At 33.9% G+C, this 20,517-nt stretch overlaps 1 protein-coding gene across 1 annotated transcript in view; it reads right to left on the reverse strand.

The window, feature by feature from the left end:
* LOC131045771 (GDSL esterase/lipase At5g03610-like) overlaps positions 1 to 14,400 on the reverse strand; it is a 57,328-nt gene extending 42,928 nt beyond the window's left edge. The window contains exon 1 of the mRNA XM_059220613.1: positions 14,286 to 14,400. Coding sequence (XP_059076596.1) covers positions 14,286 to 14,400 — 115 coding nt within the window. The remainder of the gene's footprint in view (positions 1 to 14,285) is intronic.
* Positions 14,401 to 20,517: the final 6,117 nt, after the last annotated feature.

Genomic DNA, 20,517 nt, shown 5'->3' on the forward strand with positions numbered 1-20,517 from the left:
ATCGATTAGTTTATACATATATATAAATGAATTTCCATTAATATTATATATATATATATAAAATAATAATTAATTGAAACTTTATTTTAAACCACAATACTTTTAATTTAATAAGTTTATTTATTAATTTTTTTTTTTCTTAACTAAAAAAAATAAATTAAAAAAAAAGCAAATTAAAAAAAAGATTGGGGGGGGTTTCCACGTGGTCGCCCAAGGGAAGCCCATGCAACCCCCAAAGGGAAAGCGCTGCTTCCCCAAGGGAGCACGCAGCTCTCCCCAAAGGGAGCGTTGTTGTTCCCAAAGGGAAGCACGCAGCTCCCTTGGGTGCGCAGCTCCCCAATTGAAATATAAAATTTTCTTTCTTTTTTTAAATGATTTTCATTTTTCAAACAAAGCTGCTTACTGTGTTTTACATAGTCTAATAAAAAAAATAGTCCCCCAGAGACTAACAGAATTTTTTTTTTTTAAAACCAAAACCCCATTGATATATTTTTAAACTACCCAGAACAGGGAAGCAGAAAATTTCTCCAACAACCAACAGCATATTGGCCAAATAAGATTGATCTTCACAAATTTAACATCTAATCTGCCAAACCCCCAACTAAATTTCAAATTTTATTTATTTTAAATCATTCTTAGCAAACCAGAAATTGATTTGAAAACAAAGAATGAAATTAAAGAGGGATAATTTCTAGATCTTATTCCCATTCTACTCCAATAATCAATCAAACCGATTTTTCAATAACAAATTCACTTCTTTCAACCAGAACAGTAAATTCTTTTGGCAAAAAGAACACAATTTAGAATCCTACCTTCATACGCAATCCTAGTAGAGATTTGCTGAAGAGCCCAACTTGCAAGCTCAAGAATTCCTCCTCCTTCCAGAATCCCCCAAATTTCAACCAAAAACTTTCCCAACAAAATATTTTCCAAAAATGCCCATCCTCTAAAATCTCCCAAAATTTAGGTTATATGGAAGAGTTGACCAAAATTCCATTTTTGGAGTTAAAATTTTTTATTTAAAAATAATTCTCAAAATTAATTCTTTTCTAACTACATCAATAAATTGAATTGCTTTTTCCATTGAAAATTGATTTTCTCACTCAACTGAAAGTTAACCTTTCAAATTTAATAGCCAATAGAATACAATTAAATCTATTGCACTTAAATACAAAACTTTCTTTTCAACAGCATATCCAAAATGCATTTAATATTTAAATTAACTATTTAACTGAACTTGCTCCCAATTTAAAACGAGCAATCCAAAATCAACGAAAAATGAATAACAAAATCCCGATTAATCTAGTCCATTAATCTTCAATGCACAAACACATATATAATCAAAATAATTACTAAGGACTATATAATCAATTTAGCCATACACACCAAGCATGCAAACCGAGAAGGTCAACCAAACAGACGACTCGCAAACCCGAACAAAAAGGGATTACCGACGGTGACTGACGATGCTCACCTGAGCATGACTAAGGTCAACTAGGGTCTTACGACCACCTAATCCAACTCTAAGGATTAAAGAGGTACACTCAAACCTGCAAATTCAGGTGAAGACGAACCTCGCACTCATGCGGCGTTGTACCTGAAATCTCCTGCAACCAAGAGTCATACATGCATACATATATAAAATTTAATGAAAGCGTTAGCCCGATATTAATACCACGAGAAAGGAACACTGAACAACTTGCATACAACTAGTGTGGGAACCCACATCAATAGCTATGCATTAAATCAAACATCTGACTATAATCATAATATTAAGATAAACTGAACAAGATTAAACCGAGATTAGAAATTGATTAGGGTAGGGGTATTACATTCTCCCCCCCTAGGTTCTGACTTACTCCTGGAAGTCGTAAGGTTAGATGGGGAACATGTCATATGCATTAGCCCTGAAACTCAATCAACAAAGATCAAATTGCACATAGAAATATTTCCATAAATAAATGAAATATTATTGTAAAAATCCTTTACAAACACCATTATCCATTGGTAAGGTACATCTAAAACCACACATTCCTTAAACTATTCTAGGAATTATCCACAACCATAGCAGAGAAACAAGAATTTTCTTCCTTTCATTACACCAAAATAAATCATTACAAGGAGGTAAACAACAATTACCATAATCATCTACCAAAATGACCAGAAACATGGCATCATGACCAATTTTCTGCTACCAATACATCTTTATCATAACATTTTATTGAATAGACTAGCTTAAATATCAATTTCAACAACCAAATTAACTTTCATGAAATAAGAGCAACATACATAACTCAATTGTTTACACTTGCCAAGCATAAGAAATCCTTTCCAAAGACTATGTCCCATAACATAGTGACAAGTTAACACAATTTACTCCATGATACAAATAATAACCATCCACATAACTGGAATACATAACTCAAAAGGCCACATGTGAGCATGTCTAATGCTCGGTCAAGGACAACATGCATGATCAACATCTCTATGCCTGATCTCAGAACAACAATAAGATCATAAATAACCAATATCTCACTCAAGGGCTCGATGGTGCTAGGCACACCATAACGGTGCTACCTTCCATACAAGACCTTTGTGAATATCCCTTGTTGAGAAAGGTGGTTAGCCTCCAAGAGATAGTCACCACACAAAGGTAGGTAGTGGGTCCTAGCTGCATCACAGCCTCACATACCCCCATCCTCAAGGTTCCCTACATCAACTTCCTCGCACACACTCTACCAATTCCGTATCATACGTCCTTGGAGAGGAATTTCACATTTCGACACAAGACCAGCATCCGAAAACAATAAGGATAAACCAGTTTAGCCACCAAAATACAGACGAATAAAGGTAATAAATCATCAATTCCAACAGTAAGGTAAGAAAATAATCCGGAATTGCAACACCAAATCCAAAGTGCAAAAGATCACAAGATCGTGGCTAAACCTTCAAAGTCAACGTAAAATAAATTGCTGATCCCCAAAGAAATATAAATAATATCACAACTGCACATAACATCACTATGTGACTAACATCTAGCCACTGACGAGGAAGGAAGGAACAACTGACTAGCTATTGCAATAGCTCATCATGTGGTGCGACATAGTCACACTACCCACATGGCATGGCGGTGTGCACCTCGACATCACCCCGCATCACGTCATCACGCGGCATGGCAATACCCCAAGCAGAGAACACACGCAATGGACGTATCTCGCATGGTAGTGTACCTCGCGGAAAAAAGCACGCGCAGGTCACATCCCGCATAGTGACGTATCTAGAAGGATACTCGCCGTAAGTCAGAGGTATACATGACTAGGTCCACCCACATGCCCACCAACATGTACTAACTAGTAGCACATGTGAATAAACCTACCTTTCATGAAGACAAGGTAAAGGATCCTCCAAATTACACCATCACTATACACCAGAATCACCATCCAAAAGCTCAAATAAAGGAAAGGAATAGGCTGACACATACAAACCTGTAAATAGATTCATCAGAAGGAAAAGTATTCAGTACACCTTTGATACAGTTTAATAGTACAACTATATCATTCCTCGAAGTAGAGAAGCTAAAGTCACTTCGCACCGACATTACTCGTACGCCAATCCATACTATTCAAGGAATGGTTACTTCGAATACTACCCCTTAACATACTGAGTTACCCACAACCCGAGGTTTGTTACTCAGCAGGGAAACAAATAAGCAACATCACATAAACAGTATGGTTTCCCATACTCATAAGCAACATATCCTCCATGGTTGATTACTTCACCAATCCATGGGCAGATATAATAAGCACTGGTTTCTTACAATACACACGAAAACACCAGTACTGGTTTAGTCACATTTATGGGGAGTACTTTTCAGTACGCTAACATCTATACAAGGAAGATTTTAATTATGCTTTCTATATAAATAACTGAATCAAGTTTACTCTAGATACAAGTACTGAAATTATTAACAATTCACAATTACATAAGGAAATAACATCATTCCTATATCTTTCTCAAATTTCACTAAGCATCCGAAACTAAATTACTAGCTAAGCAAATTCTTTTCCCAAAGAGGACTTTCATCTATCACTATGAAGCCAAAATGCAATAGTACAATTTCACATGTTTTATAAACATTCTATTTAAATCAATGCATTCTTTAATACCATTTCTAAAAAATCTTATGATTAGGCAAAGAGAAGGGAAAAAGAGTCTGATAATCAAACTGTTTCTTACAAAGACACAAGATCAATCAAGGTCACACTACATTATAAAATTTCTCACTATAAGCCTTGCATTTAAATTGCACGGTTTTCATTTTGCTACCATTTAGAAGGATGACAATCAGCCTAACAAAACATTTCCAATAATTATGGTTGCAACAGGAGGTTCTAGTTTTCCAAACAAAACAGAGATCAAGACAGGCAATCTTTCTGATAATGCAAGACCTCTTGAGAACACTCACTTATACTTAATACAATACAGACACATGTCATAATTTGCAACCTATCATTAAAATCAAATTATGATAAAAAGGTAAGCGAGGAGCTATTAGCCAAATAAAACATATTAATGCATGCACATCAAACAAGCTTTTCATCCGCACTTTCTAAACACATTAAGGTAATTACATATACCCAAAAGCGGGTTCAATGGAGCATTTGCTAAAATAAATCTTCAATCAACTGGTTTAATGAAACACATAAAACAATCTTTCGGGGAACACATTAATACTTTCTCGAAGTTACAATAACATGCTCCTTTCAATACTTCTTCTACAAGCCAAGTAGTTTCACATAATTCAACTATCCGCATATTAATGCACATTACTAAGATAGAATTTAATTATGCTACTCCTACAAAATACACATGGAGAATTCTTTAAACATACACATACAACTTTCTCCCAATAACCAAAATAAATTTTAAAACCCATAGCCCTTTTAATAATCTAAAAACACATAAGCGTCATAAGGCTCACACAAGGGTTCAAGAAGTCACACCCTTTTCTCTTGCAAACAAGAAACTCAATTCAAAGATAACTACACATATCCTAATCATTTTAATTTCCAGAAAGAGAGAGAGGAATGGAGATAATCATTTAATTTTCTACAAAATAAGCATTCCATAATTGCCATACTAGCCCTTCAAGTGGACAACACTAAGCTAGATCATAAACTTAAACAAGGACAATACGCACTTTCAGATTCAAGACAAGCACGGACCAACCCAAATGGATTAGTCTAACGAGCACAACACTCAAAAAGGGAAGGTACATACGACTCTCTTTCAAAATATGAGTAATCATAGACCAAGACATCAAAAGAAAACAATGCACATATAAACACTCAAACACCAACATCAAGAAGGCGAAAACAAGGTGTGAACACACACACGTTACACACAAGTTAAGGTCTGCTCAATCACTCACATGCAAAAGGAGGACAAGCATACACATAAGGCCGATACACCTCAAAACCAATAGAGGGCACACGCGACACCAGAGATCCCAATGTTTGCAACATGTGCTCTGATACCAAATGTAATGCCTCGCCAGGAAACCCCGAAGGGATAAGCCAAAACACAAGAATAGAGTGCAATAATTTTTTTTTAAAAGTTACACCACAATAAGATACAACAAGATATCAAAGATTCAGATTACAAAGCGGAAGACATCAACTAACACCTAAAGAGTTTCCCAACGAGATTACTCAAATTTCACAATTCACTAATTCACACATTTAATCCAACAAGCTGATTACCTTAATAATTAGAAAATTCTTAATCAGGATAATTTCTTTCAAAAGATGGAAATATAATTCACAAGCAGAGACTCATCCATTAAGATCTATTCATAATCTTCATTCAAACTTTTCATTTAAAATTACAAGCCATACATCTAATATTCTAACACACTAGAATTTCATCATAAACATATGAGATCTTTTCAAGCATACTTAATTTCCTTAACAACAAATGAATATATCCCATTACTCTAAGTTACATTCTTTCACATTCCAATTTATTGCATTTTAAAAGATGATTGCATACATGCATCTACAATAAATCTCATCTAAACCACTTATGCATTTGATCAAAATAGGCATTCAAGAAAAACTGCAAATAAGCATTTAAAGTTAATTCCATTATCCACTTATCCATTCTAACATAAGCTAATCATACATGATAAAGCTGATTAAAGGAAACATAAGAGAATAACATCACATAACACCATAATGATCTCGGAGTTCACCCCTAAAGGGCTACATCTCCGGGTCTGCTCAACTGCAAGACCCCTCTGAATAATAATAAAGTTAAGAATACAAGAGGTTACACCATTACAATCCGGCCATCAAGGCGAAACATAAACAATATACAAGGGACCACATCGGCTAATTAATACATAAACGATCCCTGAAAAGAACAGGATCCAGCTGAACATAATCAAAGCTAAAACAAAGGTCCAGAAGAGCATCCATAAGACTGAGCCATCACCACCCAAGGTCTAACATGAAACCGATACTCACAAGGGCAGAGGCAAAAGGACAACCCACAAAGGTACTCCTAACAGGACAAAACGACAACACACTAGCGAACGTAGGGACAAGTGTCATCACACAACCTGGTATGGTTACCATGGCAAGTCTTCATAGGTCCCGACCCCATACACTGGGTTACCCTGGCAACCTAATCCGAGCTTCCGGCCAATCCAAGCCACATGTGGACCCACACATCCTCTCGTGAAGACAAGGATGATGGTTTGCCATTTCAGGCCTTCTCACAGCATGTTGAGCCCATGTTAGCACTCGTCCCATGTGTGAGGCACATTTATCTTACTTAGAGATTACATTCTAATCTACTGATAGGTTATGACTTATTAGACTCACTTTCGATGGGTTACCCAACAGCCACTTTGGGTGCGGCCCCCAATCGAAAGCCACTTTCCCATACGACACTAGACTATACTCAGACGAACTCAAAATCCAAGGAATACACATGGTCAGACGAACGGAGTTGAAGAAAGAGGGAACAACCAACTGGTCAAACACGACTCATCATTCCACACCTACACAAAGGATATGACCAATTATGACACAACCACAAAACAACAGTCAACTCAAAACCGAGGATAGAAATAGGTACCCCAAATCATTCCATACGACAGGGACCTATCAAACAGAGCACTCTTGCCATTTCATAATTAAAAGCGAATACAGAAATTAAACTCGCATAGGTAATATTCAACAAATACAATCCTTGCGAATTGATCTAAACATTAATAGTCGATCAGGTTTTCTACATGATCTATATTAGATTACAGTTATCTACCTCATCTACGAATAGTTTGTTCTTGGTTTTCTAACTCTCTAAGGTTCAAAGCATCGAACAGACATATTAAGCCATAATGAGTTCTTAAACCAAATTCATATTAATAAAACTCAGATAACCATTAGTCAATTAAATAAGATATTAAATCTCCAATTAAAACATCACTGACATACTGGTTCGATATCAACCTCTACAGTATCATATTTCCAAGTCTAGTTGCTCTATACGGATCACAGAAATATAAATACATAAGGGAATCCAAAAATTAACTGTTAATTAAAGAGTATATTTATTATTCCACGATAAATAAAATATACACAATTAACGACTGATAGTGCACAATAACCCAATTAATTATTAGTTAATATATCATTATTAATCTTTATTAATAAAATATATTCTACTAATAATTAATGCATTGCACTAATTCCAAATTAAATATCGATTAGTTTATTAATTTTTTTTTTTTCTTAACTAAAAAATACAAATAAATAAAAAAGCAAATTAAAAAAAAGAGGGGGGGGGGGTTTCCACGTGGTCCCCTAAGGGAAGCCCATGCAGCCCCCAAAGGGAAAGCGCTGCTTCCCCAAGGGAGCACACAGCTCTCCCCAAAGGGAGCGCTGTTGTTCCCAAAGGGAAGCACGCAGCTCCCTTGGGTGCGCAGCTCCCCAATTGAAATATAAAATTTTCTTTCTTTTTTTAAATGATTTTCATTTTTCAAACAAAGCTGCTTACTGTGTTTTACACAGTCTAATAAAAAAACCAGTCTCCCAGAGACTAACAAAATTTTTTTTTTTTAAAACCAAAACCCCATTGATATATTTTTAAACTACCCAGAACAGGAAAGGGGAAAATTTCTCCAACAACCAAAAGCATATTGGCCAAATAAGATTGATCTTCACAAATTTAACATCTAATCTGCCAAACCCCCAACTAAATTTCAAATTTTATTTATTAAATCATTCTTAGCAAACCAGAAATTGATTTGAAAACAAAGAATGAAATCAAAGAGGGATAATCTCAAGATCTTATTCCCATTCTACTCCAATAATCAATCAATCCGATTTTTCAATAACAAATTCACTTCTTTCAACCAGAACAGTAAATTCTTTTGGCAACAAGAACACAATTTAGAATCCTACCTTCATACACAATCCTGGTAGAGATTTGCTGAAGAGCCCAACCTACAAGCTCAAGAATTCCTCCTCCTTCCAGAATCCCCCAAATTTCAACCAAAAACTTTCCCAACAAAATATTTTCCAAAAATGCCCATCCTCTAAAATCTCCCAAAATTTAGGTTATATGGAAGAGGTGACCAAAATTCCATTTTTGGAGTTAAAATTTTTTATTTAAAAATAATTCTCAAAATTAATTCTTTTCTAACTATATCAATAAATTGAATTGCTTTTCCCATTGAAAATTGATTTTCTCACTCAACTGAAATTTAACCTTTCAAATTTAATAGCCAACAGAATACAATTAAATCTATTGCACTTAAATACAAAACTTTCTTTTCAACAACATATCCAAAATGCATTTAATATTTAAATTAACTATTTAACTGAACTTGCTCCCAATTTAAAAGGAGCAATCCAAAATCAAAGAAAAACGCATAACAAAATCCCGATTAATCTAGTCCATTAATCTTCAATGCACAAACACATATATAATCAAAATAATTACTAAGGACTATATAATCAATTTAACCATACACACCAAGCACGCAAACCGAGAAGGTCAACCAAACAGACGACTCGCAAACCCGAACAAAAAGGGATTACCGACGACGACTGACGATGCTCACCTGAGCATGACTAAGGTCAACTAGGGTCTTACGACCACCTAATCCAACTCTAAGGATTAAAGAGGTACACTCAAACCTGTAAATTCAGGTGAAGACGAACCTCGCACTCATGCGGCGTTGTACCTGAAATCTCCTGCAACCAAGAGTCATACATGCATACATATATAAAATTTAATGAAAGCGTTAGCCCGATATTAATACCACGAGAAAGGAACACTGAACAACTTGCATACAACTAGTGTGGGAACCCACATCAGTAGCTATGCATTAAATCAAACATCTGACTATAATCATAATATTAAGATAAACTGAACAAGATTAAACCGAGATTAGAAATTGATTAGGGCAGGGGTATTACACATAGAGTCGACAAGAGTCTCTAAACTAGAACCTAAATCAACAACAATAACTATGAGATGGCACATTTAGAATCTTTCAATCATGTAGGAGGAGAATGTAGAAGAGAACCGTGGGGGCATGAAGAGGCTAAATGCCATGTAGAAAATTAACGTCTTCAATTGAAAGGGATCCATTCATAGTCCAAAATCTATCTCCAAGATAAATCACCAACCTTAAGTGAGATCTTGATGGGAAGTGGATTAGAAACATATCCAAATCAACCAAATTTATAGCATACGAAGTATGGGAAAATAGGCTAGTGTTAAGGTCAACTTTGATAAAATGACCTAGTGTATTACTGATAGCTTCATAAGAAATATTGCACTAGAATTGGAGGGAAAGGTGGGAAAACCTTACCCAAGTAGGGGAAAATAGGATTTTCCAAAGGGTTGAAAGAGGGCAACCTAAGGTGGAGGGACAATGCATGTGAATCCCATTTCCAAACACCGATGGTTAGAATAGCCTCCCTATCTTTAATAGAGTAAAAGAAAATAATGAAGAAGCCATGAGATAAAGGGTAAATCTCAACTTTACTTGAGATCCATTTGTTCCAGTACTTCAAAATCTAGGAACATAGTGTAGGGAGCAAGAGCCACAATTGACTAAACTTGCCAGTAAGGGCCAAATAATTGAAATATTAAAAAAGGAGGCATAGGGGAGATATTTCATAGTTGGGGTAAAATACCCCTTTGAGGATGCACAAAGAAAATCTACAAAATAATTCTTAAGAGGAGAGTTGACTAAGGAATCTGAGATGGTAGCAACATTAGTAGCTACCAATAATATTCTCTCAAGAGGGGTCACAAGATCTAAATAGGAGATGTCTACCACCATCTTAGAAGTAGGGGAACTGTTACTCCCTATAACCAAGGTTAGGAGATATATGTGTTTGAAATTAGGGAGAGAGAGGTCATGTGTGTGAGATTGGTACTCTAATTTCTCTAGAAAATTGAGGAGTCACAAATTATTATGCCCTACATACACACTTGATATTTTCCCTAGTTGAAATGGGGACCACTCTCCCTTTTCTTCCTTATTTCCCCTGTTTACCCTTTTTTCCCTTTCCCTTTTGGTTTTCTTTCTCTTTTCCTTTTATTTTGATTCATTTTCTTTTCTCTATTTTGGCCCTTCAAGATTTTGGGTCTCATATGGATCTCAATATTTTCTCCTAAGATCCTTGTCTACTGTAAAGCCCCACTCTCACAACATTTCCCTTTTGTTTTCCCTTCTCTTTTATACTTTAGATTCCAAAAGGAAAGATTCACACTCTTCTCAAAGCCCGCTTTTCTACCTTCTTTATTTGTTTGTCAAAACTCTAGGTCTTGCTTGCACATTAGGAACCTATTCTAATTGCCTCAAGTTCCCACTTCTAGACATCATATGTCCTCTTCTTCATAACTTCATGATTGTGGCAAAATAATGGGTGTGCAGAATTTATCTAGCACTTAGCTATTTTCCATCCCTTTGATCTCACCAATTGAATTAATGGGGGTTTTAAAAAATTGAAAGGGAGTATTTAATCAAATTCATAGTACCCTTTTGGTCACTTTAAATCAAAATTTCAAGCATCTAAAAGAGACCAAATCTCCCAAAGTGATTATATTCTATAAGTTTGAAAGAGGTCATGATCCAATACCCTAATTACTACCTTGCTTCCCCTACATGTGTTTGTGTGTAGGTGCATCCACTTGCTTCTTCTTTATGTGTGGTTAAGCCCAAAAAAGTTTTTAGGTTCTTTCTTTTCTTACTGTTATTTTCTCTTCTTTCTTCTCATTTTTCCCATTTTGGTATTTAGGGTTAAGGTAGGGTTAGGTTTAGAGAAAATTATAATCAGTAATAAGTAGACTTTTTGAATCTTCCATGCCTTGGATCCTTAGGTTTTTTTAAAACTTCCTAAAAGAGAGAAATACTTACCAAGATTTCGAACCCTATATTTAACCCTATTTTGCCATTAAACATAGTCAAGGTCACACCTTAACCAAAAAATCTATGTGTTGAAGGTCAATGATAAATATCCTTTCAAGACTTTGGGTCTCAAAGGGATTCAGAAATCTAAGCTTAACTTAGAGTTTATTTTTACTTAATCTCCCATTTATGTGGATACTACAAAGGCTACCTATCAGTCATGGGATGGATTTTAATAGTTCAACAATGGATACTTATGACAAAATGTGAACGAATTAGTATTGCACTATGATCACACCAATCTTCACTCATATATCATTTAAAAAATTATGGGCTAAATGCAAATAAAGGAAAAAGAGCATAGAGAAACAAATAAAAAATAGATGAATGAATGGTGATAATTATAAACAATGATTGTGAAATACAACGGCCAACAAGTTCTCAATTTTCTTGCATGTCTCTTATATGTTGGGAACCCTTTATCTATAAAGTTAACTAATCGATTTCATATAGGGAATGCCTTTGGCATAAATATATCTCTTACTAAATATTAAAATTTCATATATTATTGATAAATTGATATTTTATTTAATAACTATCTAAGCTAATCTTTATTTATTATCATTTTGTACTAAATAAAATCTTAATTTCTCTCCTAGTATATATAAATTATAATGTTCATTGTCAAATAGTTAAAAATCACATATATTGTTTATATATTTATCACAATTATATTATATATTTCATATAATATTTTTATCAAAATCACATTAATTTATGACTAATATTTTATAAAAAACATTTAAAACCTTAAATTCTGATATCTATTAATAAGAATTTTATTATCAATAATTAAATCTTATTATAAAATAAATATTAATTAAGGTTACTTTATTCTTTTATTTAATGCACATAACCTTGTTTAAGGCTATAACTTGCATGCACAAGTTGTGGCTTACACATGCAGGTCAAGCCTGAAATTAATAATAAATTATCACCCTTATTTTTACTTTCTTTCTTTGTTGAACCAAGCTCCCTCTTACATTTTAGACTCATCAAGTTTCTTTTCTCTAAAATGTGAATAGCAAAAACTCTTCCAAGACATCTATATTCTACTCATCTTCATAAAATTTTATCACAAAATTTCTACAAAACTAAAACCAATTCTTCAAAATTAAGACTTGCTAACAATTTTCTTCAAAGCTAAAACTAACCTCATAATCTGAAATTTCATAGCTCCTACCAAATGCATTTCTTAACCTCATTATATACAAATTAGAGGAATATTTTATTGATTTAAAACTATTTAATATTGTTGAAAGTTTCCAATTGAAACCAGGTTTTTCCTAATATAAAATTCCACTTCTAGATAAACTCCTACTGCTTTGGCAAATTTCAAAGGATAAGATTTCAACATCCAAGCATGCAAAAAGTATTTTGGGATTTAATAATTGATGTCATGTGTAAATTTTTTTATGCTTTTATTTAAATTTGGATTGTTAATTTGTTTAATTATTTATGGATTTCATGTATCTTTAACTGTTTATTCATAATTTCTAATTTTATTTTTCTAGGCCCTTCGTGTAGGGTCAAAATCTTTAGTTGACGAATACCATGGAAGTGAAAGCTTCATGGTTGGGTGGTAAAATACTCCTGATTATCTTCTCTCTTATTAACACTTGGGAGAAGGAATTCTTCACAGGTACAAACATTGATGTAAATTCAGATTTTGCCAAAAAGATGAACTGACCATTAGTCTTACTGTAATGAAAACAATTTCTTAATGTAAATGCAATATTATGAACCTACATGTAGAAAAATCTAATCTAAGCTTATCAAAATGATGTATTTTGAAAAATGTGTTTCATCACATATAATTTATTATTTAAATAATCATATATATATTTTTTTCTTTTTGCACATGGGAAGTTTACAAGATAATCTATATATGATTGAGATGAGTCTAGTGAACTTTGAGTTTCTAGAATTAAAGTTTGAACATTATTTTTGTATGCCTCTTAGGTATCTAACCTAGGTTTTATAAGGAAATAAAAAATAAAAAGAAGTGCTAGAGAGGAAGGCATTAGGTTCTCACCTTTTATCTTAGTTGAGTTCTTGGAAATGTTGATTTAATTATTTTAAACAAGTAAGAAGACATCCTAAGTAAAAATGCAAATGTCCACATCTATCCTTATGAAATTAGAATTATTATGTAATTCATCTTAGATAATGCTCTAGTAATATTTAAATTGAATCTCTTGGTATTGGATGATCTAAAACAAATTAGGGTTTCTTCGTTCATACAACGCTCTAGTGCAACAATTTGAATATTTTTTGTTTTACTTAGCAAAAAAAAAGATATTTGAAAGTGTGTTGACTAAGACACATAAGTAAAATTTAGCTTAGAGATTTTGTGGGCAAAATTATGCATGTGATTCCAAACTAGATTGAAAATCATGATTATACTTTTGAGCCAGTGAAAGAAACAACACTTGTCAAGATTGAATACATACCACTGAAGAAAGAGAATCGTTATTAATAAGATAAGATTGTATGCCACTTCTTATATAAAAATATACCTATTGTGACCAAATCACACATCGTCCCATTGCAAATGGGGACCCCCACTTTTTAGCATAATTGTCGCAGAATAAGTGTCTTAGTTTAATATAGTTTACAACTTGTGTCTTCTAAAATATAAAATCCAAAAATATCCAAAAATTAAAAATCCAAAAATGAAAAAATTAAAATTAGAAAAAAAATTAAAAATACAAAAAAATACAAAAAAATTAAAAAGTTAAAAAATTGAAAACCCCCCAAAATTTAATTGACTAAGGCATGATCATACGTCGCACGTTGCTTTTACATGTCACGCGTTGCTGGCGCACAATGGTGTCGCGTTGTTGTCGCTCCACGATGTCGCGCATGCCTTTGCGCTTCGCCTTCACATTGCCATCGCGCATCGTTTCGGACATTGCCTTTGTGCATCACTGTCATATGCTCATCCCACGTTGCTCTTGCACTTATCATGGATTTTTACATACATCGCGTGAAGCCTTTGCGCTTACGCGATGGCATTGCGCTTGTCATGCCTCGCACGCGTCACACATTGAAGACTTAATTAATTAACAAAGAAGATGTTGTGCGGCTAACGGAGAACGAATTATGAAGAAATGAACAAGGAGTGTCACTAATCGCGAAATCAATGCAGAAGAGAGAAACGACTATGCCTTGCGAGCACTTTACGAGCGCTATCCGCTACACTTGCATTGTGCGATGTATCCTCACATCGCGTTCAAGGAGCTGGAAAAGAGACATTTAATGGAACGCATTTTGTGTTTAAGTTCGATGAAGCTCAACAGTGATTAATTGAAAGACATTTGATAAAGGTGGCTAACTTCGTAGCAATGATACGCTTGGCAAATGGAGGGACTAAGAGAAGGCATTCAACGATGTGATTCATGCAGTGGAATGGTACATGATACAAATTATTAAATTAAGGCAAGGAATGGAGGTGGTCGGACAACGGAAAATATTTAAGAGTGATCATTTGTTATGTCGAAAAGTGCGAGGGGAGTTATTCAATTCGAGGAGGCTAACTTCATTACAGTCAACGTCTTTGATCGATTGCGAAAAGCATGGCAACCATACGATTATCAACTTGATGAATGAAGGGAGGGCGTTCAATCAAACTAAATGGTTCGAGTTATAGAACTCAAAGTATCGTGCAAGCATATTATGAAGCATGTTCGATCCATTCTAAGAGACATTGGTGAAAGGCATAAAGGATTGGTGCTGTTAATTGTAGAGTTCGAAGATCAACCACATTTGCCATGCCTTACACACACTTAATAAGGGACATCGACCATCACATATTTAATGAGGGTATTAGATCAGTGTGTCTTGTTGGAGAGAATCGGCTCAGCCATTGGATCATTTGTTCAAATTGCAAGGCGAGCGCCCTTTATGAACATCGATCATTAATACATGGCATTACATATTTAATGGGAAGCAATTTTGATAAACGAAGGTGGCAAAACATTATGGTGTATTGATCCCCTCCCTAAACCGAATATAAGCTTGAAATCGATCATTTAATTTGATCGATTTCAAGATACATTGCCTTATTCAAAAAACGAGTAAACAGCTAAGATATTTTGTTTGAGATCAGATATAGTCGATGAATCATTTGCGTGTGCAGGCAAAACAGTGACTCTCCATTTGGGAAAGCGAGTAATAAGGTGGTTTCTTGGGTAGCCGTGGCCTGTGGACAACGATTTCACTGTATTCATCAGCAAGTTCATCACCAGACATCACTGATTTTGCCTCGAAGGCATCAGCGACTACATTTCAAGCCGTGATTTCATTAGGCAAAGGCAACATCTCCAAATTTAGGATGGTGAATCGGTGACTAGTGACTGTGTGATTAAACCCTTCACAATTAGAATAGAAATATCATTCAAAGATTGCGACTTTATTGTATGGGGATCCAATATCTTACAACATGATCACTTCTGATCAAGTGATCTGAATTTGTATTATTCCCGCAGTGATCAGTTTTGGCTTCCAACAATCACTCATATTCAGCGATATATGTTCAAGACGACTTCATAAGTATGCAAATGACATTGAATTCGATTTTGAGAGGCCACGGTTCTGAGTCTTTTTTTTATCAGAAATTATATTACAAACAGCGATTAGAAGGCAGCAAGTTTGTCTCCACGCAGCGAATTTGCCTTCAATTTTAGGATTCACTTCAATTTTACGATTTGGACCTCTGAGTCGGCAATTTAAGATTCTTACAGGTGCATAATGGTCGAATCGCGACAGGCGCTGATAAAGGAGGACTCGAAGAACATCATCGTCAAGTCGAAGATCACATCATATTGGAGCAATGCTGGTGACACGAACCTTGGGTGTGTCAACATGAAGAAATTTCAAACCTCGCTTTACACCACCAAGCCAACAGGACCCACGAGAGTGATGATAGAGAGTAGAATCACTGATGCAGTCACTGGCTAGGAGGGACCTCAAGGATGACTGGTCTGGACTGATCTCCTTGAGGTCCCTCCTACCCAATGAGTGCTTCAATCAACCAAACTAGTCAGTGAGAAAGCAGGTTGTGACACATATGTGTACATTGAAGACGAGGAGGAGAAAGATGTGATATCTCCGTGAGAAGAGCAACAGGTTCGAGAAGAAAGATTAATTATACTTATTTGGTTAAGATAGACAGATTGTCGAAGAAAGTGATCGTCAAGTTGCAAGCTCATGCAACACAGGAACAGGGGTCCTATACATCAAGGAGACTACAAGAGTCACTCCAAGAATCCGAACCAGTGACACTATCCATCCTAAGGAAAGAACACACAAAGAGAAGTAGGATCAATGCACTTCAAGGCACGATAAGGATCATGTATAGGCGACGATAAGGTTTAATGCAAGCCATCAGCATGACGAACAACTATCAACATCAAAGCAAAAGATAAGCGCCAGCGCCACGCACTCAAGAAGAATTTTCACAATCTTGAATTTGAAATCCAAGAATCATTGCCAGTATAGCCAAATGAAAGCTCATGAACGCAGGTGATCGAGATAAAGCGATTGTTACAGAAGAGTCAATCAAAGTTAGAAGATCGACATGAGCAGAGTTAGCATCACATCAAGCACTCACACATGTTGAGTATCAAGAGATATGCTGCATTCAATTGCACACTTGTGATGAATTACAAAGATCAAGCAAGCTGAGGTGGTGCCTAGTCATCATTACATCCAATCACATTATTTCATGAGAAGGGGTCCAGATTCAATTAACCTAGCTCATCCAGATGACTACTACAAGGGCACAAAGTTCGATGTACATACCGCCATCAACTATTGGTTGAATTTTACAAGGACATGTGTTCTCTCAAATGTAATCATGTCAATGGTCAAGCATTTAATGCTTTGTAATGGGTTCAAAAAACCCTAATTAGGGTTTATGTCTTGTAATCTTGGCCATTGATCTCAAATGAATCTGAGCCACTGAAATGTAATGAGAGCACTATGTAAGGCCGCACGCCATTTTTTGTACGATTAATAGTTAGAAAATAGTTAGTAGCTCAATAGTAGACAACATTTTAGAGTAGAGTAGAAAGAGAAGGCAAAGATTGTTGCCAAGACATTGTTACAAAAGACATGTAAACTCCATTGAAGAAATGGTGAATTCTATGTGTTGATTCAACAATTTGCATGGTCTCTATACTTCTCAATTTAATTTTAAGTTAATTAGATGAATGGAAGAACTTTGTATGATTAATGGTGAAATTCGTATATCCATACGACTAACACCTTGCCGATGGTAATGTGCCTTGCGTAGTCAACTGGAATCATTCAGCTTAAGCTTAACTTCAATTATCGCTTCTTCATTGATATGCATCAACTTGATGGTTTCCATGCTTGTAGAGGTGATTTGAAAATCACAAAGCTATCCTTATAAGATCACACGAGCCTTGTGGAGATGTTTGTTGCATGTCAAAGCAAGACTTAGCTAGGATTTCATCAAAGATCAAAGATTGCTACTACATTCTTAGAGTTAGAATAACCTTCTTAACCCTTATCCTTTTTCATTTTAAAAAAAAATCAAGTCAAGTGACATCCCACATTCCAACAATCATTCAAGTATTTAGATGTTCAACGTAAGTCCCCTCGCAGGTACAACAAATCACATCAATACCATTGATGCTATTTGACATGTTAAGACCTAACATAAGAGAACCTTGGAGTCATCTCAAGTGATCCTTCACAGATCTTCAGCATTTGAGAGTCTGTTATCAAGAGATGATAGATTACCATTGGTATTTTATTCTGTGTTCGATTGTGCATTAAAACACAGTCAACAATACCATATAAATGTTAGATGATTCCATTCAAAAAATTAATGTAACTAAAAAAACTAATATAACACGTTTTACCTTATATCTATCTAATTATATCCTCCAACATCAAATAAATTTTAAAATCTTTACAAAATATAGTTAAGTCAATGAAACTAATAATGATAATTTAACAAAACTAATTTTAATTTATATTATATTAACTACAAAAATAGAACTACCAACTTGTAGTTTATCAAATTCAATTATATTCATAAAAGAGAACTAACATTATGGTCAAAGGGTATCCAAACATCTATGATCTTATTAAAAGAAATAAAAATTGTTAAGTATTACTATGAAAATTAATAAGAAAAGGGTATTCATCATAATAAAATATTTATTATGTCGAAGGAATATTATATTCACATACGAATATAAAAATGTCTCCAAATAAAAAACTAGAAACATTTAATTTGATGTGTAAATATAAAAATATATAAAAAAATAATATAATCATATCTTAATAATAATTATGATATGACCTATTAATGGGTCGAAAAGGGTTAATCCTTTGATAGGCAAAGTAAGGAAAATAAATTGGAAACCTCTAGACCATTTGGAGCAGGTTGTGCAGTAAGAGATTGTAATGGCAAAAAAGGTGGATGTAGAAAATCTTAATCTTCAAGGGGACTCACAAATTATTGTGAATGCACTCTTGAAAGGGCATGCTGAATACTAGAAAATTGACAAGGTCATCTAGTTTACCAACTGAATTCTCTCCACATTTTGAAAATTTAAAATATCTCATGTACTAAGGGAGGGTAACATTGATGCTAATGAACAAGCCAACATGGCATTCAACCTTCAAATTGGAGAAGTCAAGTGGTTTAACATGTCACCTGAAGTTTAAATGAAATTAACTAGGATGTCAACAAATTCAAATTAAGGTGGTGGATTCTATACATTAGTGACATTAGGGGGGCACATACAATTGATAGAGAAGGCAATTAATGAAGGTGATGGTGAGGATATGGATTAAGGAAGCAATGATAATTATTTATGCTTGAGAAACCAAGTTGATGTTATTCACATTGAGAAACCATTTTCTAATGTTAATTAAATATTTATTATTTAATTAATTGTGATTACTAAACCTTCAATTTAATAATCTTTATTATTTAAAAAAAATATTTTCAATTTCTATCTCTATTCAATTTATCATTAACCTTTTTGTAAATATTAATAAATATTTATTATTTAATTAATTATTATTTTAATCCTTTAAATTAAATAATCTTCATTATTTAATTAAATTCAATTTCTAAATAATTAAATATAGTTTCTTTAAATTATTTAATTAACTAATTAATTATTCTAATTCCAATTTCAAATTCCAAAATTCTAATTTCGTTTGATTTCATTTAATTCTTCTAATTTCATTAAATCCCCAAATTCTAATTTCGTTTAATTTTATTAATTCTTCTAATTTCATTAATTCTTTTAATTCAACTTCAAATTCATATTCTTCTAATTTCATCTAATTCAAATACATGTGCATGATTCCAAAAATCAAATTGAATTCCAAAGTCAAGTTCTAAATATATTCAAAGATTTAATTGAATTTAAAATAAATTCAATATTTGAATTAACTGTCATGCAAAGATAAAATTGAAAATCTAAGTCAAAGTTCAAGCACATGCTAAATTAATTAATTCAATTAATTAATTAGTTAAATCATTATCTTTTCAACCTCTATTTCTATCTTCCACTTTGTTTTTTTCCAAAAAGCTTTCAATCGGTTAATCTATTCAATCTATTCTAATTGATTATTTCAATCAACTAATTAATTACACCATTCTTTAATTATCCTCTAATCACTCTTTTTCATCTTTCAATCAGTTTTTTTCTCAATCAGTTAACTCATTTATCATTTCAATCTCTTTCATTCCACCTCCAAATCAGCATGTGAGCTCACTTGAGTTCCACCTCTTGATCAATTTGTTTCACCTCTCAATCAATCTCACCCAAAAATCTATAAATGCAGCATCGATTCTCCATTTTCAACAATCACGATACAATCACGAACTTTGAATCTTTGTGTCAATTGTAGTCATGGAATGGGGAATCTTAATTGAATATTTTATATTCCTATTTCTTTTCTTTGCATTATTTCATTGGTTTATTTAGGATTCTTTGATTAGTTAGGGATTCATGATTTCCTTT

This window comes from Cryptomeria japonica, chromosome 5, assembly GCF_030272615.1.
Source record: "Cryptomeria japonica chromosome 5, Sugi_1.0, whole genome shotgun sequence".
Classification (NCBI taxonomy): Eukaryota; Viridiplantae; Streptophyta; class Pinopsida; order Cupressales; family Cupressaceae; genus Cryptomeria; species Cryptomeria japonica.